Source organism: Pocillopora verrucosa, chromosome 6, assembly GCF_036669915.1.
Source record: "Pocillopora verrucosa isolate sample1 chromosome 6, ASM3666991v2, whole genome shotgun sequence".
Lineage (NCBI taxonomy): Eukaryota > Metazoa > Cnidaria > Anthozoa > Scleractinia > Pocilloporidae > Pocillopora > Pocillopora verrucosa.
In genome coordinates this window covers 10,564,923-10,589,484 of record NC_089317.1, presented here as the reverse complement: position 1 = coordinate 10,589,484, position 24,562 = coordinate 10,564,923, and the positions used below count along the sequence as shown (strand labels likewise).

Sequence of the window (24,562 nt, the reverse complement as noted above, 5' to 3'; positions counted from 1 at the left end):
AGCTGACTTTCTGTGCTCATATAATTTTGTTAAATTGAAGAAATGTTCAAAGTTTCAGTGCAAAATAAAGATTTCATAATAATCCATCATTATCTTAGATTGCTTCAAACATCATGTCAGATGAATCTGTGAGTTGTATGTCAGACAAACTTTTGAAACATAATTTTCCCTTCAAACAGATATCACCAGAATTTGGAAACACAAAATGATAATAGGCATGCCTATATATAATCATAAACAATTAACCACCCTTTACAAAAACATTTACTACTACACTGAAACAATTATAGTTATAGAGTGTCTTACAATTTTTCCCCAACTTACAATTTAATGTAAGTAGATCAACACCAACCCTATAGTCATTCATGTAGTCTCGTCTCAGTATGAATCTTGTCAACTTAACTCTTTCCTGACATGAATCCCAGGTTTTAGACTCAAATAAATGAAAGATTTTCTCAAACCTCATCAACTCTTAGAAAGTGGACAATGACCATTGCTTTGATGTGTCCCCTTTGGATCGGAATTTTCTTGATGTTATTGCCATATCTTTTAAAGACATAAACATCCAAAGCCAATCTTGAAAAATCTGACATTTGAAGACTCATAAAAGCTACATGTACAGTGAGGGAAATGTCACTGTTCACATGGCACACAAGCATTTTCAAAAATAACTGACTGCCAGTCCCAAACTGGCTTAAAGTTCTTATCTCAACACCAGGAGAGAAGCACTGGAAGGCATAACTTGGTTTAATCTTAGTATTTCCATCTGGATTGATGTGATCTTTTTCCTTCCATGTGATAAAGTTCAGTGTCTTAACACTTTTAAACTTAATGATTCTAAACATTAACTTAATTTTAATTTGTTTGTGGTTATTAGTGTTACTGTTGCTTTTATCAATTTGTGACTGAAATAAGAAACTGAATGAGAAAATGCAGTAGTAAACAGCCATCTAATAATTTTTGCATGTCACCGCAACATCCATGATGATAAAAATTTTTATTAAAATTAATTTTAGAGTGGGTAATTGAACTCCACAATCATAAGAGAAATGCTTCAGAGAAAACTTGATACACATATCAGTTTCTTAGTTCATACTCTGGACTTTGAAGGGAATTATGGATTACAGTAACAGTTGTTATAATACAACTCTGGTGGCAATTATACAATATCAAAATGAAATATCTAAACACCTCAAAGTCATTTACATGCTACAAGCTTTAGATCTGTGTCACCAAGATAAATTATTACTGACATTAATTAAACAAGCTGGTGGTTAAAAATAATTAAGCTACCAAATTCCTTTCTGAATCATGATGATATTATTTCCACTTTGAATATTCAATGTTGCTTTCTGTGAATGCAACAAAGACTGCAAATTAAAACATATGCCAATCAAAAAATACCATCAATGAAAAAAACCATTATAGGCATCTATTTGAAGCATCGTTGCAATGAATAATACATATGAATGTCAACCTTTGGAAATCGTAAAACTTAAGCTGTCTGATGGTTTTTTGCATCAAATCAATATTTTACTTCAAACATACCATTTTAAAACTTTTTTGGGCTAATTCACACAAAGTCATGAGCATGATACTCACCAGCAGATACATAATCCTTTTGCATACTTTAGCACTAATCTGGAAATGCAGAGACAAAAATCAACATCAGTTCAAATAACATTCATATAACATTTTGTATCAATGAAATGTTTAAGATTCTAATGACAACATCTATGCACTCTGTAGTCGGGTATTTAATTTTGTCACCACAAAACAGAGCATTTGTTAATATATATATACAACATACATGTACAATGCATTCTACTTCTATTCCCTGAAGCTGTGTTAAGCAGACATGTGAAGCAGTGTGTCCATTAAACAAGTACCTCCATAAATGTACTTCCAGATCATTTAAATGTATATGAAATGTTGGTTGTGTGTTACTGCACATCAAAACTGTTGTAAGCACTGGAATTTTTTTAAAATAATATGTGTCAGTGACATCTACATATGTATATTAAGTCTAAACAAGGAAATTATTGCATTAAAGACATCATGAATATAAAAAGTTATTAATAAAATCTATGGATTAGTATGTGGTTAGCTATAGTTTGCTTTTTCTGACTTTGCTCTTTGTACCATGACCTGACTGGCCTAGCTTGAAGAAATATTCAAGTCTAAAGTATTGTCCAGTGTAGCACACTAGAATTCATGCTCATTTAGGATGATAGAACTAACCATAACTAAATCAAGAATTACAATCAAACTTAACTGGAAATATTGTGATCTTTCTTTATAAATCTTGTTGTTTGACATATAAATGACACAGATGATAAGTCATGAAATCAAGAAAAATTATTTCATAATACATAATCTGTGTGATTTGTGTGAGTGATACACTTTGTCATATATCAAAAGATGGATCAGTCCATGATCTAGAGAGCGTGGTAAAGGGATTATTTATTGATTCCTGTTATTTCAATAACATTAATTTGAAAGCTTTTGAGAAATAAAAATTAATAATTTTAATGCTGCTTGTTCATAGTACCTTGTGATGAGGACATATTAGCTTTAGGCAATGAGTATGAATATTTTTACACTAATTTTGTTCCTCATTCCTGAGACACAGAGAAAACTAAGGTTGAATTTTTTATTCACTTTTTCTGCCTGTAAAAGACCTTTCAACAAAACAAAACATTGTGATGATTGAAATATTCCTATCCTAGTTCCTATTCTATCCTAGACTAGTTCTTCTGCTTCGACAGGAACATCTTCCTCTTCCTCATGAAAAACTGGTTCTTGTGGATCAGGTCCTGCAAGGAGTTGTGCCTTTTCAACCTGTCCCCTCACAAAAGCTGGACAATCAGTGAAGGAAGGAAATTATTTTAAGAAAAAAATTATCTAAATCTTCAATTTAAACGAATCAGTTTGGTTAATAGAAGTGAATATAATGATTTGAAATTGTAACTCTGGTGTCACTCTGATAGCCCACACATCCCCGCATGTAATAAGGTATATTTTCATTTAAATGAATTGGTTCAGTTAATGGTAGTTGATGGCACTTGTCACTTTTTGCTCAGAATCTGTCACTCAGACAGCCTACATGTACCTGCATGTAATTTCATTTAATTGCAAGCAATTAATATGTTTGTGTATTACAGCAACTTGATTAAAACATTGCTGTGGCCAAAGCAAGCGAAGGAGCCAGAGGCACTACTAGAACCAGAAATGGAAAGCAAAGGACATTGAAACTTTCAGCTATGTCACTTAGCAAACATGTTAATATTTCATCCCAAGATGGTGGAATTTTTATCCCATTTCTCAGTAGTTGTGGACTTTCCTACAAAGAGCAAAGCTACCTGATAGAACACAAAAGCAGTAAGACCTGTTTCATATTGGTAGATTGATTTGCATATTACAGCCACTGTACATGCAACATGCAAACACTGTGATAGAGTGAAATCAACTACAAGACTGTATGACTTAAGCTAGAGAGTTAGTTTGTATGCTCAAATGTTGACATCTCAAATCTACAAAGTGTGTGAACTGACTTCTACACATAGAAATGTTTATAACATTTAGCGCGTTCCCAGCACAGCAGACATGGGGTGCAGCGTAATTGAGTCCACCAGGTCAACCACAGTGAAGTACAGGACGGACAGCAGACTCTTACACACGTTTATTGGACTAAATCATGTAATCAGGCTAGGCGACTTGTTACAACACTTGCAGTGAAAACTAAAAGGAATGCACGATCTGTCTAAGCTAAGGAAACGAGCTAAAGTACAAATCTGACGACAGAAAACACAACTAGTGATCATGACTTATGTCTGATCTTGGCTCTGGGGATGAAGTCCAAGTTGTAAAAAAAAAAACTCTAAAAGACTCCTATAAAACTCCTCTTTACTCCAGGGACAACTCCTTAAAACTAAATGTTCGAGTGAAAAAAGGCCTAATATACTTCTATGATGTAAAGGAAACTAAACTGAAATAACTCTTTGTGCAGCTAGCCAAAGGATATTTTATAATCACACAATCAAAACGAAAAAGGCTACATTTTAAAAAAACAAAAGGTCATATCATGTTCAAAAGCATTCTTTGTACAGCGACATGACAACATTTGGGAACTGACTTCTACACATTTGGGAGCTGACTAGAGACGCTTGCAAAACAACCATCAGCAAAATGACCAACATTCACATGGCCATGTACATCTTCATTAAAGCCTTTCACCCTATGAGTGACTATATATAGCATCTAATTTCTCCCTACAACATCATCCCTGGATCAAACTTTATGATGAGAAGAATAAAGGAAATGATCACCAACTTAAGAAGTTCTTGATTGTTAAACAAATTCTCCTTATCAGTACCTTGGAAAATATTTAGAAAACAGTAGGGAGAATATGTCTGGTGATGTTTGGGTGTAAAGGATGAAATTTTAAGTGCAGGCTGGCATTCACAGAGACATATTCAGCTATGTAAAAACCAAAACAATGAGTGAAGAGATTCATAAAATTCACATTTACATGACCTTGTTATTTTAAGTCTACTCACCTGAATCATGTTCCCATTGCTCACTCTGGAGAGAGAACACATTGCTACTCTCATATTCAGGCATATTACTTTGATCTTTGTGCGATAAATGTAAACATAACATTGCATTACTTTCAGGAAATTTAGGGAGCAACAGTCTGGTGTAAACGTACAGATTTTACCAACATAATAAAAGTAGATGTAAATGAGATGTCACTGTTGAACATCTAGCACACACGATATTTGAGAAACAATGGCCTAATTTCAGCGTGACAAACTGGTAACGAAACTCCAACACCGAAGCGAGGCTCCGGGGAATAAGGCGCGAATAATGAAAACAAACACACCACTAAGAATCTGTTCATTACATTTTAAGGAAAGTGATATCGAGATTTCAATTTCTGGTTGAAAAAGTGTACGTTCAGAATGCTATCCGACTATCTTTGACCCAAAGAAATCTACGAATACTGTTAGTTCGCGTTCGAAGCACTTTTGCAGCCAGGAACAGGCAACACCGAAAAGTAACACGAATGGTTCTGATACTACGCTTCCGAAAGGTAAATGTTTCACGCCATGAGGAACTGGTCCAGAGCATGTCCCTCTTTGAACAGTTTATAACCCGTAAGGCTTTTAAAAGATTTTAAGGTTTCTTCAGAGTACTCGTCGGTCGTTCCCAGAAGATAGTTACATATATCTGGAGAGGTGAACTCTGGAAATATTGTGAGGTTCCTACTACAATTTCAATAAAGATGCTGGGTCTGGTAAGACACCCTCGTCTGTGGCAAGTAATTCGGCCATGATAAGATTTTCATTTTCACTTTCCTCTTCAGACACTTTCGCGAGCTTCATTGAAAGAGCATTAAACGCCTGCTCAACCAACTCGGCCTTTCTTACGCTTTCCTTCCGAGGATGTTTGTAGCGGCCGACAAAAGCGAAGCACATTTTGAACGACAACTAGACGCATATTTGCGTTCACTTGGGCTTTCTGTTGGAAAGAAACTTTGTTTTTTCCTTTGCGCCTACATGGGCTTAAGTTTTTGTGCAATTATTGATTTATCCTGTAATTTTTTTCTGTCTTGCTATGCCAGAGATGAAGGTTTCTCACAGATGTATACAGAGAGCTGAAAACAGCTTTTGTCATGTAGTGTAAAGACCTTTTTCTGGGGTGGGGTAGGGGGAGTTAGTGTCATACGTTAATGGCTATTTCTTCAATACATGTTACTCGACATTATTTCCATTTTTTTTCTTTTTTGAGTTTTGACTTGTAGTGGGCTGAGCCATTTGCCAAATAGGCTGTCTTCTTATGTTTTATTTTTCTTGGTTAACAAAAGATTCCAGGCTGAGAAAGCTTTTAATTATAAACAACCCAAAGTGTTAGGGTGATGGCTATTAACTCATGCAAGAAAACCAATTGCTTATTTTTTTAAATACCAAAAGAAAACAAAAAGTCACTGCCAAAGCTTATTAGCAGATGAACTATTAATTTTATGGGCTTGTTAGAGTGGCTCTCATGAACCTGTGAAGTATACTCCAGCATATTTTTTACTATTACCCTCCAATTGATTTGTTTCCATTTGGAGTTAGCAAAGAGAGTATAAAGCTACAGCACAACTTAGATTGAAGTTTGTGATTTCATTCACACTGTTTTGAGAAACCATCCTATTTTCAATATTCTCAATTTGTTCTCCTCTCACTTCAAATATATCACTGTTGTGTATACTCTGAAAATAATGCACTCAGCTATCAAGGGACAATACTCCGAGAAGAACACACGTGCCTTGAGGCTGCCCTCAACCATACAAATCTCTAGAGAATGTTTTAATTCTTTATTATATAAAACAAATAGATTCCAAGTTGCCGTGTGTCTGTTCAGTAATAGATCACAGATGACGTCAAAAGGTGGTAAGAACATCAGTGCTACACTCGGCTGCGCATCGTGTGCCACTTTTTTGTTCTTACCACATTTTGACGTCATCTGTGATCTATCACTGAACAGACGCACGGCTACTTGAAATCTATTTGTTAAGTGGATGACATGGGGATACAAGAAAGAATACGTGCATAGGCAAATTTTCTAATCTTTCTGCTCTTGTTCCTTAACCTTTTCAAACTTCGTATTGGTATTCTGCTTGTTTCACGATCACGTCTACATACACGATGAGATTTGCGTGTATGCTTCTCTCGATTAACATTAGATAGTCCAGTTGATATAGCATGTTTCTCGATGAGAGGTTCCTTCATTAACAAATAAAATTTATCCAAGTTGCCGTGAAAAAAGAAGTGGCATACGAGGCGCAGCCGAGTGTATCACTGATGTTCTTACCACATTTTGACGTCCTCTGTGATCTATTACTGAACAGACGCACGGCAACTTGGAATCTATTTGTTTTATAAAATAAAGAATTAAAAAAAGTTTTAATGATGACGTCATCTATACGTTTGTCCTCCAATAGATCATAAGTGAGAACCAATCAGAAAGCGTGCATAACTGAGCTTATTAGATAAATTGTACTGTATAAAAGGCATTTGTTAGTTCTAATTGGCTTATTTCTTGCATTTGTAGTAAATCGGAAATCTTCTTAGAAAGTAACCCCAAGAATGGAGAGCGCACTAATTTGCGGAATACCTGACACGACAGGAAGCCCGAAAATAAAATTTTACAAAACCTTACAGTTTACACATGACTGAAACTGTTGTTTTGCCTCAAGATTACCTGTTTAAGCCTGTTACTTTTTAAATTCTTTTCTCTCGACTGTTTGCGTTTCATGATTGTCCTCTGGCTTGCGGTACCTCTTGTGTTTCCCTTAAGGTGTCCAGTATAGGGCAGTTTTTGCTATGGAGGCTTCAGGGAAGGTGACGTGTCCAATCCACCTTCAGCATCTCCTCATCAGGGTGGTAACCATTGGTTCAAGTCTACACCGTTCAAAGAGATCTTTATTTAAGATGATATTGGGCCCGAAAAGGCGTAGGCTCTTAGTCTGAAATGTGGAGAGTTTTGATAAATCCTTCTCTGTCAAGCGCCAACGTTCTGAGCCGTACAGGAGGGTTGTCAGGTCGCAACTATGATAAAGTTTCAGCTTAGTGCGAGTACTGTGAATAGACGAGCGCCATACCTTATTCATTAGTTTGAGTGAGTTTCTGACCTTGTTAAGACGGCTCTGGATGTCCAGGTCAGTTCTTTTATCTCTTCCGATGATGCTGCCGAGATTGGTGAATATGTCGGTGTAAGGAAGTTCTTCATGATCAATCTGGACTGGGCGTGTGTTGATAGTATTCAGTGCCATAATTTCGATCTTCTTGCTGCTGATGTTGAGGCCAACTGCTTTGCAAAGGTGTAAATCCAGGTCTTTCAAGTAGGAGAAGGGTTTCCATCTTATGCCCCTGAACTGATCCTTAGTGGTGCGTCGCATGATCCAGTCCACAACAAAATTGAAAGGCAATGTAGACATGATACACCCAAGTATGACACCAGTGTGGACTTCGAATAAGATGTCACCTTCACCAACACAGCAGGTAAAGATGTCCGTAGAAGCTTTTAATGATCTCTACAAGGTGGAAAGGTACTCCACATCAAAGATATGTACCCTTAACTAAATAGTGTCACCTTGAAATTTGTGACTTCTACTTCTATTACTGATATATATAAGACATTGACTAATATTTGGTCTTCCTTATTTTTATTGCACCGGAAAAATTTTCGCTTCCAGTTATAAGCAAATTAAGCTTCGCAACACTCGCGTGGACTGTTTTCCATGTAAGGTACTTTGGTGTACAGAATTGTTTGTTTTTTCAAGACTAAAAGTAAAAAAAAGTACATATAAAAATATGCTAAAGCTATACTTTGCCTCACGTCGCTGTTATTTTTTGTTTCTGTACTTGCTTAATTAACACATGAAAGACTAAAACCTCATCCAAAAAAGCATATAATCTCAGATTTATCAATCCATCCTGTGCTCCATGAGGATGCAATCGCTTACTCGGCAAGATGGTCAACATTAACATAGAGTCGATCATCGTAATTTTCTAAATTTATTAGGCCCTGAAAAAAAAAGAAAAAACAGTCAAGTGTTTAGAGTGTTGCATACTCTCTTAAGCTTGCAATAAAGCTTTTTCTTTTTTTCCTCCCGAAAGAGTGTATTAATGGTGAAATCATATTTAAAAATAGGTGAACTGAACGTTCAAAGGAGCACACTTGTACTACCTGAATACGACTTCCTATTTACGTTAGGTTTTCGCCGATGGACTAAGAGAATTTCATGAAATACACAATCAATCCCATTTCCGTGTCTTCAAAACAACTTTAGAACTAATGTAAGAACAATCGATGGAATTCTGATTTGTCATTTTTACCTCAGAATTTAGTTAAAGTAGCTTCCAAACTCCGGTAATTTTCTAAAGAACTGTGGCAATACACAAGATTTGCCAACTAGAGGTTAACGATACTCTTAATGTGTATCTTGTATGTGCGAGAGCAAACTACGATCAAAGTTTAGAAATTCCCTTTGAAAAATCTACAACTCTACCTTATGGTGGTCTTCCATTTCTTTCAGTGTGTTCCTCATATCCTCAAAAGATAGTCTCAAGTTAGGGTCGTGTTTCCAACAGTTTGTCATTAAGTCATACCTAACAATAACGTCAAGAATATCTCAGCATCTTATTGGTGGCATCAGTAAGGGCGTTATTAGGCCCAAAATGTTGTGATTTTTCCATAAGGTATAGTAGGACCATTTAGTCCTTTTCTTACTAATCACAAAAAATTGCAATTTCCTTTATTGTGATTGGTTTTATAAACTCCTATTTTCCATTTATTCATTTGCAAAGTAGTTATCGGAAATTATGTTATCTTAAAACTTTCATCGGACATTCAAAGTTGTATTTTAAAATCAACCAATCACAAACTTGGTTTCAATCACCATAGAAACAATGTACAGACTCCTAAACTAGGGCTTTCTCCCAAATGGCGAATGTTTATGTTTGAATTGTAAACAATTTCGGAGCGACATTAAATAATTTACGCCTCCTTTGTCAGTTTTTTAATTCAGAAATTGTAATTTTTATGATCAATTGATAATAAGACTTCGTGTCGTCCAATTCGGTCTATAATCATATCCGTAGTAGAGGAATTGGACTCCCGCTATTACACGCAAGAATACAGACTGATTCGAATCCACACGGTCCCTTTACCATTACTAATCACAAGATAAAAACTCGTATTATTCCAAAATTTCCCGTTGGTAGACTGGCTCAACAAGTAAAGCCAGTTAAATTTTGACTACAGCCAAAAAATTCTCAAAACCCTTAATTCAAAAAAACTATTTTAAGAGAAAAGGCGTCGTAAGAGAAACAACAACAAGGACAAACTTTTTTCATACAACTTATTATCCACGTGCTGTGGTCTAGGCATTCTGTATCCCGCTTCTAGCGATGTTAAAATTTGTCTTCCATCCATTTTTGGATACGGCGAGCCACCTGAAATAGAGAAGCTACTCAAAATACACCTTACAAAAAGTCTCAACATTTGTAAATTTAGCTTTACATTAAACATTATGTACCATTGCTCATCTTTTTCCCAGCTTAGCCTACCGACTTCTTGGCGGGTCAACATGAGTTTTATGGCTAAAATTAATGGCCTGTCCATCAGCTCTTTAACTTACCAATCGTGAAAATCTCATAGAGGAGAACTCCGTAGCTCCACCTGTAGAACAAACGGCATAAATTTAGAGAAATAATCGTTCTTGTCCTTGAAAACAATTTTAACATCTTCTGTAAACCGTTGTGGGAAGCGCACTCATATGAGCTGATCCCGGGCCGGTACTTATGGAAGAAAGCCATTAATTTTTCCCAGAGGCTATTCTCATTAAACTTAAAAAATAATGTTAATGTGGTCCTTGTACTCACACGTCACTTTTGGTAGAATATTTCCCGTAAAGCAGCGCCTCAAAAGCTGTCCACTTCAGAGGGATACGTCCCTTAATGAAAAGCATATTGAATTGATCGGCAAAAGTGTAGAAAAGAGCAAGAATGAAAGTCATAACTTTGGTGTAGTAGACTGATCACACATCCCTACCTTGGTTGACAAATTCTAGCGGTAATATATGTTGGAGAACAGCAAACAGAGCCAGTGATTAACTGAAAATCTAAAAATACAGACAAACACTCTCCCTAGCTAATTTCGACACCAACTTTTGGCTCAAAATAGTTAAGTACCTTTGACCTCATTTGATAAATGTTATCATCTAGGACATCTCTGGCCATACCAAAGTCTGTCACTTTACATGTTTCCCCCGCTCCAACGAACACATTACGAGCTGCAAGGTCTCGATGGATAATCTACGACAAATAAAATCAAATCTTTAATGTTGAAACGAATTAAGGGGGATCCAGAAGAATTTAATGAAAAGAAAAAAGTGGCGACAAATGTTCGATTTCAGCAACATGTGTCAAAGTAACATTTCAGTAAGTAGATATAACGTTCCTGCTTACTGGTATCGATGACAAATACGACATTCCATCGGCAACTTGCCACGCAAACTTCATAAGCTGCTCTGACGTCAGATTTGTTTGTGGTTTGACATCCGGGTCTTCGAAGTAAGTATCATTCAATCCACGGCTCTTTCTGAGGTATCCCAATAAATCTCCATAGGGAATGTATTCAATCAACACCATCAATGGCTCTGTAGAGCATGAGAAACATGAAATATGTTTATACCATGCAAGAGATCTGCTGGAAAATGATGAAAATAATTGTTTGGGCTTTTAAAGTATATTTTTCCACATTTACCAGATTTCGTGACACATCCCAGAAGTTCAGTGACATGAGGATGAGCATCGAGTTCCTTCATCAATCGAAGTTCGGACATCAAGTCCTTCCTGTCCGACTCAGAAGCGTCATCTGCAAGACGATCACCCAACAGCTGTTAACTTTACAAACAACAGCAGTAGCTGAACTCAAGAGGATGTCAGTTGACGTTCTCTTGCTGAATCGAATTAAGTTGCGAATTTCCCTTCTGACTCTGAGCTCTGTTTTGCTTGGTGATTGAACATCTTATTCAAAATCATAAGGTCGTGAAATAGTCATAATGTTATGAAATATCTTAAACAAGTTTATCTTTGGGCCTCACGTGTAAAGCTCAATAGGACCGACCTAATTGAGACCATAACACTTCGTTTACACTCTACAAGTAAAGATAATTTTAAACACAGTTCTCAGTCGACATATACAATGACAAAACCCATCATTCCACTGCTGTACCAGTATGACCATGCTTTAACGATACTTAATTTAATTAAAATAAGACTTCTGCAAAACAATTGCTGAGCGGCATACACTCAGCAGAAACATGGATTTTTCTTTTCCCACTGACGTTTCATGTCGAAGGGGACGACCCTTATGTCAATTTGAATTCGGAAAAAGCAGTTTTTGAGGTTTGCTACCTTTGAATAGAGGGAGGGAGGAGAGTTGATTGTTGACAATAATTTACTTTTTTACTTAAAAACGTTTGTGTCGATAAGTTCTTGCGGAAAAAAAGTAGTTCTTCTGATTAACTTGGAAGAAAATTTTACGACTTCTGATATCAGAGGGTGCTGAACCAGCTGACAACTAACGTTCAAGTTTCATGTTGAGGCCACGTGAGATGCTTGTCGTGTTTCGAGTACACAGGACTGTTCAACTCATTCATGGTTAATACCTGGTTTCAAATTGTCTCACGACCCTGATCTATTAACTGAGGTCACGTTTAGTTGAATACTGATTGAAGAATAGATATACTACTAAACGAACCTTCCCCTCCATATTTAGGGAGAGAGACTGGGCTTGCTTTGCTACCGTCAGGATCGAGAAGAAGGCGGAATTTTTTGATGCTACCTGCTTGAGGTTACGTCTTTCGAGGGGAGTGTTAACTTCGAAATTTCACTGAAACACATCTAATTATTTGAAGTACTTGATACCTTTCAACATCTTAACAACCACAAGCGTCTTCTTTGGTCTCCCCTGGAGGCCTATGACTGTTGCCCTGGCAACCTGACTAAAAGCCCCTTCACCAACGACCTTTTCTATCGTCACAAGCTCTGCGGGAATCTCCCAACAGCGTGGAGATGAATATAGGGAGGCGTATTCAGTGACAGACTGGCCCGGTTGTGGACAGGTCGCCCGCCCTGCATCTGTCATGGAAGGTGACCGATTCCGCTCATCCAATGCCATATACTGCTGGCTTTGAGAAGCTTCCGCTATTTCAAGTCCAGTCTTTTGAGTTTTACCAACGACTTTTTCTATAGTCATGAGCTCTGAAGGAATCTTCGAAAAACGTGGTGATGGATATAGAGAGGTGTTTTCAGTGACAGACTGGCCTGGTTGTGAACAGTTCGCCAACCCTGAATCTGTCATGGAAGGTGACCGATTCCGCTCATCCAATGTCAAGCACTTCTGGCTTTGAGAAGCTTCCGCCATTTCAAGTCCAGTCTTTTGAGTTTGAAAAAATAAACGCAATCATTAACTAGAGCTACAACGTATATTTGCGAAAAAATTTGCAACGAAACTAGGAATGTACTCTGCGATCCATAAAAGGGTTACTGTGCCCATTGGCAGGGGTAGGAAAATGCGGACTGCGCTAAGAACCAATCAGATTGAAGGATTCGTTACCGTGTCCTCTTGGAAAAAACAACGATATACTATATTGTACCAGAAAAAGGTTAAAAGTTAAAATATACAAGCGACTTACAACGACTTGTCCTATTTCTTCAGTTGTTTTTCTGTTTTTCCTAAAAGTTAAAGAAGAATATCATATTTTCTCTCTAATCCAAATTCTATCGGATGAAACACGTTGAAAATTTTTTTCGGCTGGAAAGCACACCTCTGGGTACTCCATGAGTATTAGTCATGAAATGATTAGTTACAGCATGTCACATTTTGCGCTACTGTATTGGCCCAAAAAAGGTATCATAAACATTAGGAGCTAGGCATCTGTGCCTTTCCTTTGATGGACAAACTCTAAGAAAAGATAATTATGTCTGGATAGCCCACACTCGTGAGCAGTTTTGAAGTCATCACGTTAAGGATGCTTTGTGAAACTGACTTTAGATGACACTCTTGCTCTGAGCATAATTATCATAATCCACGCTAACATTAGGCAAGTTCACAGTTGTACACAGTTTGCAACAAAACATGAAATTCGACGATAATTCATCGTTCTAGAAATCTCACCTTTCTCTTTTTCCTGATTCCAAAACAGAAAAAAAAACAGAAAGAAAGTATAAAAAAAATGAAAAACCAGCTCGAAAAGTATGTAAAGAGAAAGCAATAAATAGTACAAAGGAAATGCAGAATGATGTCTTCTGACATTTATCTCATTTCATACATGGAAAATTTAAGCAGAAAGCGGTCATTAAGTCTAGGGCTATAATTGAATTATTAAAATGATGGAGACTCGATCAAATGAGGGCATATAATCACAGTCGTGAATATTTGGATATGCCTGTATTTCATGAACGCAACAGATCATGCAGGAGATCTACCGTGTTCACCTAGCCTCACCCAAACACTCAGAGGCTTTAAGACTCGGGTTTGCCTACCACGTTACTGTTGTTGAATTTTTTTTTCCAGTTTGTGAATCTCAAATCACATCTTTTGGTATTCACGTTCGGTCCGCGTGATTTCGCAATATCAGCCAATCCAGCTTCCACAGACTTAGACCCTGACAGTGAAAATTGACGCGGACACTTTTACGTACTCTTGTTTTCAGTGTTTTCCGCAGTTGTATTGAGTTGCTTTATTTCAGGAATTTCAGGTTTTTTAAATTTAATAAGTTTGTAATCGATCTAATAATTTCGTTACATCTTTTATTTCGGAGTTAGACAAACACATCTTTTTACCTCTTAAAAACAGGGATTTGTTAGAACTGTTTCGAAATCTCTAAACTTGCCTTGTTTTTAAATGAGGCTACAAACAACACAAACTTCTTAGTTGCCTGATACCACGCAATTTTTCTTGTGTTCCAAAGCAAGCATTTTAAAATACTACTCTTACCATTTGAGTTCTTGCTGTTACGCTTTCTTAACTTCCTTACGAAAAAGACGAATATTCCTGCAGCAACCGCCAGTGCTGCAGTTGATCCAACCACCACACCAACAGTAATCCCTAGGGCACCTTGAAAAAACAAGACAAACAACATATGAATATATGCCTCCACAAACATTATGTTTGCAATTCTCCTTTAGCCAGTTTAGTCTTGATGCCTTTCTCTACGCATACAAGTTTTTATCTAATTCGCGTAAAATTACTTAAAAGCCTAATAAAATGTAATGTTGATACCTACAGGAAGAAGTCCAACTAAGTATGAGAACTAGATTACAGTTTTTCCACCAGTACTTTTCCCTTACTTATTCTTTATGACGTTTCAAAAATAATTGGAATTACGAGCCAGCAAAATGAAATTTCTTAGGTTTACACTGAACTACAGTCGATGGGAGCATTTTTCATTACTTTTCGTGGTTACTTTACAATTATTGAAGAAGTCTTTATGCAGTACATACGTGTACGTACGAGCACCTTATCAATCTTTTCTCAATCATATCAGTGCCGAATTTTTTGTGAGAACTAAAAATAAAGTAAATGAATGTTGGATCCTGATTTCAAATGCTTTGCTTTCTTTCCTAGTTTGTTGCTCTTGTGATATAAGTTTTTTTTGTATTCTGCCAAAATAAGAGCAACGATTCATTACTTTACAAAATTCATGTAAGGGTCTGAATAAAGAACCGAGACAAGCAGGAATCAATGCTAACCACATCGGGCAGAAGGCTTATCGTTCTCGCGACATTTGCTTGCGGTAGCAAAAAAATATCATAGATATGTAAAAGTACCACTGAAAAATACACGAGTTGATTTTTTATTGGATGAGATCTTGTGCCCTAGCTCATTAGCTGGTGGAGTTAAGAAAGAAAGGCCTTGCAAGTTATTGTTTGCGCCATTGTTCTGTTTGTTTGTTATTTCATACTGCACCTATCCTATCACCCTACAGCCCTTATCTTTTGCGGTGTCATGCAGAATGAGACACTAGACTACATACGTATGATGTTTTAAAAAATCAATACAACAAAGTACGCTAACGTGGATACCATTTACATAGGAAGAATGTTCCAAATGCTGAATATACTCGTAATTAAATCCCACTCCAATTAACCACTTCACTGAAGAACATATGAGGGATAAACAATCCTGTGAAATCTTGCTACTAATCAACTACAGTGTATGTATCAAAAGACTTAAAACTTACTGTCAGCAGTTAGCGTTACTGTGCCTGCTTCTGTAGTTCCAGTGTCGAAATCAGTTTGCGATCTTGTCCTTTTTGTTGCACTCACATTGAAGCCTCCAAGCTTTCCATCTTTGGCAGCATTACGAAGTACTGCAATAACATCTTGCTCTTTTGTTTTGGAATTAAATTTAAGTGCTAGGTTAACAGTTGTTCTTCCACACCTTAATTAAGAGAAAATATGAGGGTTAAAATAAAGAAGAGCACCTTAGAATCCAGTAAATTATAATTCATTTGCTAATCCAGGCAGTTTACAAACCTAATGCCACTTTTCAACTGCACACTTCTGAGACCTGCAAATCTCCCAGGAAAAACCTCTTCCATCTGTTGATGGAAACAACAGCAAACTGAACATGAAATCGAAAAGCACCTTTAAAGATCACCACACAATCAGGTAAACATATCAATGTTTACAGAATAAAAATGATGATTTATTTTCAATTTGTAATTAATAACGTCTTTCAAACACCACATCAGAGCATGCATCCGAAAGCACCGCACAGACTCACTCGGAATGTTTGAGTTTATTCAAATAAGTTTCTTTTTCAATTGTGGTTAACTGTAATTGAAAAACAACCGAAGCTATAATTGCAATTGCATGGATTTGCATGTAATATACCGCAACTGCAGAAATATTAGTAATTTAGATATGAATAGCTAGATAAAACAAAAAAATGGTTACCACTTTTTTTAGCCTCGTCACTAATGAGGATTGGTTGAATTTTCCATTAGTACAACCTTCATTGGTAAAGACCATGGTTATGTTAATTACTGGAACGACTGGATGTAAAGTAAAAAACGTTACAATTACAATGATAGACAAATGAACGTAGACTTGTTGATATTTTGATAACTTCTTTGCATATCATGATCAATATTTCTTTCCAGCATATAAGCAAATACCATTATCTAAAATGTAAACAGGGACCAAGGGGTGACCGCTTTCACGAAGTGGCTCGAAAATCTAACAGGTTATCCATTAAAAGTTTCAAGTGATTATGGTCTCAGTATGTTGGAATTAGTATCAAGAGTAGCATGCCATTTCAGTTTTCAATAAGCTTCTACATAATTTTCATAATTTTCATAATTTCCTGACAAGAGAGGTCTTTTGGTTAGTTAATTTCTTTCTGGCATTTACACGCATGATACATATAGGTTAGTTTATCATAATAACAGTTATTACGTCGCTGGCAGAGCCCGTGGGCAATAAAAAGCGAATCCCGTTTTCTCATTAGCTACCCGAACGGGCTCAGGATTAACCGCTTTTTTTGCTTCAGCACAAGAAAAGGAAGTGCGTGAAGCAGATATTCTTGAACAATGTTGGCGATGAAGTCGTAAAACGCGGCTGAAGGGAGTCAATACTCGGTCCACGATAACGCGAAATTGAACACGGCCAATATGATAACCTTGGCACTATTCATCGCCAGAGGCTTGGTTACTAAGACGACTCTTTTTGTCTTCACTCCTAATGACTCTCAGTTCACAGTTCACACTGTCTACCATCTCCACTCGATTCGAAGGCTGAGGAGAGAAAATATGTTTCTAATGTCCTAAAGGCAAATGGCTATACCAAAACTTTTCTCCGTAACTGCTAAATGCCAGTTAAAACTAGCAGCACTCCTGACTGAGAGCTTTTTGCGTTAAATGAAAGTGAAATCTCGGAACAAACGAGCCGGCAAATAACAACAGGAGAACTAAATAAAGATTAAAAACATGCCGAGCGCCGTAATTTACATTATGATAACGTGAGCAGAGACGAAAATCCTCAAAGAGAAAACAATATGGACAATCCGAGTTTTTAAGGTTTTCACGCTCAGTTAGATTGCAAGCTCGGCCGCACTTTGAGTGAACAACTAAGAGCTTGCTCTGATATCCTTTCCGATGGTTTGAGTGGAAGGCCACATCACTCACAGCAGGCAAGTGTTACGGCACTGTCATCCCAATAAATCTCTATGTTCTTGTGAGTTCGGCTGTTTTTCATTCATAAAACACACGCCTTGCACTTGTTTTTATGAGCCACAATTCGGCCGGATTTCAGTGAACATTTCACTTCCAGATTCTGTATTAGAGACTAGAAAAACTTTAGGCAAACGTGTTCAATTCGACCTGCCGAACTATGTCAATTGTAAATTATTGCAGATTGTGAACTTCGATGGTTTGTGGACTAAAGTGAAATTTCGGAACAAGCGAGCCGGCATGTAGCCACAGAAGTACCAAACAAAGATTTGAAAACATGCAAGGTGCCGTAATTCACGTTATTAAAACGTAGGCAGAGACGAAAACCCTCAAAGGAAAAACAAAATAGACAGTCCGAGTTTTAAAGATTTTCACGCCCAGTTAGATTGCAAGCTTACGTACGGTAATAAATATCAAACACAGCTAACACTCGTGTAGTATATAAAGTTTTGTGTTAAAAAACAAAACAGAAAAAAACAGAAATTATGAAAAATATAACTAAACTGGCATAACTGTTTAAATTCATACTAATCATGACAGTGTCAGAGCGAATATGATCATGGTGAGGTCCATCGCGGCTCGCTCATCATGGTGATCTCCGGTCATCGCAGTGAAGCAAGCCTCAGAAACTACATAGGCCACATAGAAAAAATAAGAGCTTGTTCTGATATCCTTTCAAATGCGTTGAGTGGAAAGTCACATCAGTCATTGGGCCGAGTTTTGCGGCGCTGTCATCCCAAGCGATCTTCATGTTCCGGTGAATTCGGCTGTCGTTCATTCGTAAAACACTCGCCTTGAACAGTTTATTTTCTACCTTGTCATGTGAAAAACCTCGCGTGTTTTTATGAGCCTTAATTTGGCTGAAATTCACTGAACATTTCACTTTAAGATTCTGTATTAGAGACTTAAAAGCTTCAGGCAAAAGTGTTAAATTCGACCAGCCCAACTATTTCAGTTTGTAAACTATCGCAGAATGTGAACTTTGATGGTTTTTGAACGTTGGTAGTTTGACACTTTTGACAGCTTTAGTCTTGTATAGCCAATCAGATTATTTGAACCATTCTAACAGAGATTCTGATCGGCTTACTGTAGCGTACTTTATGAGAGTATAGAGCACGCTAACGGCACTATTGTTCGCTTTGGAAAGAAAGTTTGTTTTGAAAATTGAAAGTAATGCGTAGGGAATTTAACGGATTCTTTATTATAAAACAAATAGAGAAGCCTTGACTGTGCTCTGTTCTGTTGTAAAGCACTTAGGAGGCGCTTAGCGCACTCAAGAAGTGGGGAGAAACACCCGTCTAGGTACGTTTCTCCCCACACTTCTTTCGTGCTTCAGCCGCCTCCTGCGTGCTTAACAACAGGACAGAGCACAGTCAAAGCTTCCCTATTCGTTAATCATTCAGGTTTTTTTTTCATGTAAACCCTAACCTGCGGTTCTCAGACCTAAATCTCTAAGACCTGAAAACAAAAACCCTAAAATACTCTTACTCTTGCATATCTAAAAAAAAGAAATGAAGTATAAACCAATACAAAGTAACAAATTGGAGGGGCAGGGTTTAAGAATTAGAAGATCTGTATTTTTTATGAATTCGACGATTTGTATTTTTCTGCGTAGACCATGTCGAAATTTAACGTGTCTGCTCTAAAAATAAATCGATTCGGTGACGATTTGTGATCAGAGAATTTGAACGTAACGGGCCAATAGATAAATACATCCATCTGCGAAAAATACGAAGACGAAGCAAAACGAAAAGGTACTTAGCCAAAAGGGGTTCTTTCTTCTTAGGTCTTCGCTTTCGGGTCATACATCCTAGGCCACTTATCTACGTCCACTGATTGACTTATGTGAACATACGAAGTATGGCTACGCAGTCCAATTTCATGAAAGTTATGCATCGAACCTTTAATAAGCTTCCTATCAAATATGGACAAACGGGGATGTAATTTAGATATTGAACCATTTAATTGATTAAATATTTACTTTGGACTTAAGGCTTCTGAGGCAAAGCCAGGTTTCAAGTGCACCACTAACCTTTGCATGTGAAAGAGTCTGAAGATCCATGCGTCAACTCATAACCATTACTGCAAAGGCAGGCTGAGTTATCTGTTATGTTCCACTCTCCATTACTAAGGCACACGCCAAATAACGTTTTGTTGTTTTTCTTAATCGCGTTAGGATCTGCACATTCTCCTTCTTGTTTGGTTAGATTGATCTCATTTGCTGGGGCAAGTGTTCTTGGAAATCTAACCAACTTGGAAGGGACCGTTTCAGAGCAGAAACGATATCTTAAAACAAACCTTCTTATTGTCAAGCAGGTTCCTTGGTCTAATAATGCTAAATAAATTCCCTTCGCTTTTGTTATTATTGACCCATCAAATGTGTCTGTTGTGCGCTCCCCAGGCATAGGAAGAATTTTTGGAGCTATCACAGTTTCTTTGAGGAAATTTAGTTTTTTTGGGTCTGGATTATATTTGAAATCAGTATGATAAGAATACAGGGAGAAGTTTGTTCTGCAGAATGGCCCCACGTTAGCTAAGGGGCAGTTGAGGAAGGTATAGGTCACTTCAATATCGAGTCGTGTAGCATCCTTGATGTTAATAAAGTCTGTTATTAACCAGTTCTCTGGTACCTCATATTTGTTAGAAGCATCACAGACTGAGTAATATGGCGATACATTTGAAGGATGTGTCCACTGCAAGAGAATAAAAAAATTTTTTGATCAATCATGAAGTAGTAAAATGTTTACTCCAAAAGAGATGGTCTATGCAAAACATGCATGTACTGAAGGTACGCTTTACTAGGAATATTTGCACATATACTAGGCAACTATGGAGCATTATGAGATGGGCTAATACTTTAACTGTGTTCAACATCAGTAATTCTAGAATAACAAAATCTAATTATCTAATAATATACTTTCACTGTTTTCAACGCAAATCAAGAATTCTACAATAATCCAATCTACTTCAAATGCAGCGAATGTGCTTGTTCATGCAATATTTACCACATAAGGTATGCCTTATCTTAACAAGAATACAGTACATGCCTGGACCAAATCGTGGGAAATTATCCTTGGTTTGAGTAACGAAGAGACTTGAGATGCAAAAGTTTTAGATCACTTACTGTTCATGAACTGTGTATGCGCTAGTCTCTCTGGGCTTATGTTTTCTCCCTAAAGATCTTCCTACCCACATTAACTTGGATTTCAAACGCCCATGGCTTGCTTCCTTTGCCAGTTTTTTTTAACTACTACCTTGATTACCTTGATAAGTGGGAATTACTGTTACAAAACATGTATACATGTACCTAATAGTGATAAAGTTAATGTTTAATAGTACACGGAAGAGAGGTTTTTATGACATGGGCTACTAAAATCAAGTAACTCACCCCTCTTCCTTCTGTACTTTCGTGTACGATATACCAGTACCAAGGAACTGGTTCAGCTGGTCTCTCAATAAGAGTTTCTGCAGAGGAATGTTATAAACTATTTTACAATAAAGTTCTGATATAGTGTGCGCTGTCATTGCTTGAAATAGCGTGCTTTATCAGAGTAAAAAAAAAAACGGAGCTGAGCTAATGCTGTCACGCCATCTTCCAATCTCTAAAATATCCATTCATCGGCCAGGACTCCTCTCTAGCTTTTTTCGTTAATTGAAAGTAAAAATTTCGGAATAAGCGAGCCAGCAAGTAGCAACAGAAAAACCAAACAAAGATTTGAAAACGTGCCAAACCCCGTAATTTATGTTCTTATAACGCGAACAAAGACGAAAATCCTGAAAGAGAAATGGATAGTCCGTGGAAAGTTTGTGGAAAGATGAAAACGTCTGAATTTTTCAAATGAAAAAGGGAAAGGCCTCTTACATTTTCTCATCAGCAAATTGCTATTTTTAAAGCACTCTCGTGAGGACAATTATGAAACGTGAATATCAAAGGAGAATTTAAAACAAAAAAACAGGCTAACACGAGTTGAAAGTTATTTTTCTTTTTAACTTTCTACGCTTATCAAGGGAGGAGGAAACGGTAGAGAGAAAAAACAATGGAGCAAGCAGTCAAACCTGGCAACTTCAAGAGAAGATATAAGAGAGACCCATTCGAGTTTGGCGTATTGTTTTACTGAATTACTGTTCTTATCGACCTGTGTTGTCTCACCTCAATGTCGTTTACCCCGTGTTTTTCAAGTTTGGCTCATTCTCCCAAACCGAAAATGTTAGTGACGCTCAATAGAATATAATTCCAACTGATACTGGCTTCATACACTACATCTGAAGAAGATCTTCAGATGTAGTGTATCTTCGAAAATCCGTTCAAAACGTCAGGAACACCGACGACAGTCCTCAGCTGCTTGAGAATAGAGCTGATTAGCATGCGTTTATCAGACCTTGTCAACATCCTCCCCTCCCTGACTAGCATGCGTGTACCAGACCTTGTCAACCCCCTCCCCCCCCCCCCCTTACTACTCCCCCGGACTGGTCCGTTAAATGAACACTACGACAGCGAGTGAGGTGAGGGGCTGGTAAATAAACTAACAAGAGCCCCGCTTTTACGCTTGGCTAAATGTATATATTACGTGACCGGAACTGTATTTCCTTTTGACATACATCACTTGGCGGATATCCAGTTGAAGTTGTTTTGAAGCTCAACACATAACAGCCTAAAAATATGTGGTCTGTATCCAGACATATGAATCATGAGAAGTAGAGATAGGTCATTCACGTTGATCCTTCGATCTCATTAAACTCCAAATTCGCATGATATTTAAATTCCCCGAATCTATGCTGAGAAAGGTTGAAGTATCAGCCGAATGCCCCTCTTAAAGATCGAGTTTTTCGTCAAAGCCCATTCTCTAGAGTGCACATGTTAAACTCTCAGCCTCGAGCGAGGTATCAACAGTTATAGCATCGGTTTATGGGAGGCTCTCTACCCTCGCCCTCGAGTCATAAACGGAGAGAAGAAATGTAATCGCCTTCGATAGCATTCTACTTCTTTCATTTAACACGGGTAGCCTAGTTAACGCTCAAAAAGTGTGGCACGGAGAAGTTCGCACTAATGTTAAGTAAGAATTAATTGTCGTAACACCCCGCGGGAGCACAATTGCGCAAAAATATATAATCATGTTTTTATGAATTTTGTTTGGCTCCGCAGTTTGAATCGCTTTCGCACCAGAGTCGTGTAGCGCGGCAGAACTTGTCGAACTTAACTGCTTGCTGAACGTAATTAAAAGGTTAACTCTGGGACTGAAACATCTCTCTGTCGTCCAATGCGAACTCTTACCTGCTTCTCCTGAAACTCCGCGCAAAATAGCAATTAGCCAAAGAACTAAAGTAGCACGAGATAACTTCATTATTAAGGATTAAGGAGAAAAGCATAAATTTCATTTTCGATCAATAGCAGATTTTTTTTGGGGGGGGGGGGGGAGTAGATGGATTGGTCTGAAACTGAAGCCACAGAACTGGGTAGAGCCAGGCGATGTGTGCACGCTGGTTACTTTGCATCATGGTCGTAAAAGAAAAGTAAAATATTTGCATCCTGTGGCAGTCGAGTGAACATCTTCTGAGGCAGCTAGAATAGCGCGAACACGTGGAATGTAATGAAAATTGACTGTTTGTTGCCGATCCTTCGAAAGTTAAAAAGTGTTGACGGGGCTACGCGACTCCAGACGTTCCTTCTTAGGAGAAACCTGACGAGATTCAGATAGAATCCAAATTGTAGTCTTGCTGAGACACCAGCTGTAAAAATATCAAAGTCAGAAATTACGTTCCTAGACGAAAGATATTCAACTGGGAATCGACCCTTAACGTGCAAGCGCACCACAAAGAGAGAAAGACCTTCTAATACACGAATTTTTATTCGTTTCATCCATCAGGCGCAAATAACGAATTCGTAAAAGGAGAAGCGCTGCACCTCTTAAAAACGAATTCGTCACGCCCCACCTTTAATAAAAAGTGTATAGAGTTTCAAAGTACGCTTTAAGAATGGAGGATAGCCAAATGACGGTTTTGAGGAGTGTAACTCAGAAGCCATTTCTGCCGAAGAGACAGGTTAATAGCACAAAGAAATGTTCCTTTTCTCTTGCACAATCTCATCCGGCTTTCCCTTCATAAGGAACATACAGATGAGGAGATATCACCTTAAAACGTACTGCACAAATGAGAATTATTCGAAAGTTCGGACATGACGTGCGCTGTCATTGATTGAAAGCGCGTGGTCTATCATAAGGTGAAACATAGAGCTGAGCTAAAGCTGTCATGCCACCTGTCAAATTGTTCTACGTCTGACCATTTCCCGGACTTCTCTCAAGCTTTGTTTTTTTCGTTAAACGTTTAAAGTGGAATTTCGGAACGAGCGAGCCGGCAAGTAACAACAAAAGAACCAAGCAAAGGTTTGTAAACTTGCTAAGCGCCGTAACTTGCGTAAACGTTATCAGAGACGAAAATCCTCAAAGAGGAAACGAAATGGGCAGTCCGAGTTTTGGAGGTTCTCAAGCTCGGTTAGATTGGTCACCAGTTTCATTGCAAGCTCACGTACGGCAATAAAAATCAAATACAGCTAACACTCCGATAGTATATATAGTTTCGTGTTCAAAAATACAGAACAAAACAGGAGTGATGAAAAATATAGCCAAACTGGCATAACTTTTAAAATTCATACTAATCATAACGGCGTCAGAGCGACTCAGTGATCATGCTGCAGTCCATCGCGGCTAGCTCAGCTCATTATGGCAATCTCCGGTCATCGCAGTGAAGCAAACCTCGGAGATTAAATCG

At 37.6% G+C, this 24,562-nt stretch overlaps 2 protein-coding genes and 1 pseudogene across 2 annotated transcripts; 1 reads left to right on the top strand and 2 right to left on the bottom strand.

Moving 5' to 3' along the window:
* Positions 1–24,562, top strand: part of LOC136281855 (uncharacterized) — a 418,311-nt pseudogene that overhangs the window by 231,914 nt on the left and 161,835 nt on the right.
* On the bottom strand, positions 8,388–13,745 carry LOC131769724 (tyrosine kinase receptor Cad96Ca-like). Its single transcript, XM_066168369.1, has 11 exons — positions 13,738–13,745; positions 13,256–13,295; positions 12,486–12,996; positions 11,320–11,430; positions 11,022–11,212; positions 10,746–10,868; positions 10,437–10,507; positions 10,193–10,233; positions 9,911–10,007; positions 9,062–9,161; positions 8,388–8,577 (listed from the first exon to the last, which is right to left on the bottom strand). The coding sequence occupies exons 3-11, from the start codon at positions 12,982–12,984 to the stop codon at positions 8,512–8,514; spliced, it is 1,299 nt and encodes a 432-aa protein (XP_066024466.1). The 5' UTR covers positions 12,985–12,996; positions 13,256–13,295; positions 13,738–13,745; the 3' UTR covers positions 8,388–8,511.
* On the bottom strand, positions 14,426–23,139 carry LOC131771544 (ephrin type-B receptor 1-like). The gene is made up of 7 exons (XM_059087351.2): positions 23,070–23,139; positions 21,186–21,262; positions 19,830–20,490; positions 16,524–16,621; positions 16,101–16,165; positions 15,806–16,005; positions 14,426–14,679 (listed from the first exon to the last, which is right to left on the bottom strand). The coding sequence occupies exons 1-7, from the start codon at positions 23,137–23,139 to the stop codon at positions 14,426–14,428; spliced, it is 1,425 nt and encodes a 474-aa protein (XP_058943334.2).

Excerpts from the sequence above, each read along its gene's own strand:
- LOC131769724 (XM_066168369.1), bottom strand. The coding sequence starts at position 12,984 with ATGGCGGAAGCTTCTCAAAGCCAGAAGTGCTTGACATTGGATGAGCGG. Across the intron at positions 10,869-11,021 it reads CGTATTTGTCATCGATACCA|ATTATCCATCGAGACCTTGC; the intron begins GTAAGCAGGAAC and ends TATTTGTCGTAG. Across the intron at positions 10,234-10,436 it reads TATTCTACCAAAAGTGACGT|GTGGAGCTACGGAGTTCTCC; the intron begins GTGAGTACAAGG and ends TTTGTTCTACAG.
- LOC131771544 (XM_059087351.2), bottom strand. The coding sequence starts at position 23,139 with ATGAAGTTATCTCGTGCTACTTTAGTTCTTTGGCTAATTGCTATTTTG. Across the intron at positions 21,263-23,069 it reads CGGAGTTTCAGGAGAAGCAG|AAACTCTTATTGAGAGACCA; the intron begins GTAAGAGTTCGC and ends ATTCCTCTGCAG. Across the intron at positions 16,166-16,523 it reads TGACGAGGCTAAAAAAAGTG|ATGGAAGAGGTTTTTCCTGG; the intron begins GTAACCATTTTT and ends TTCCATCAACAG.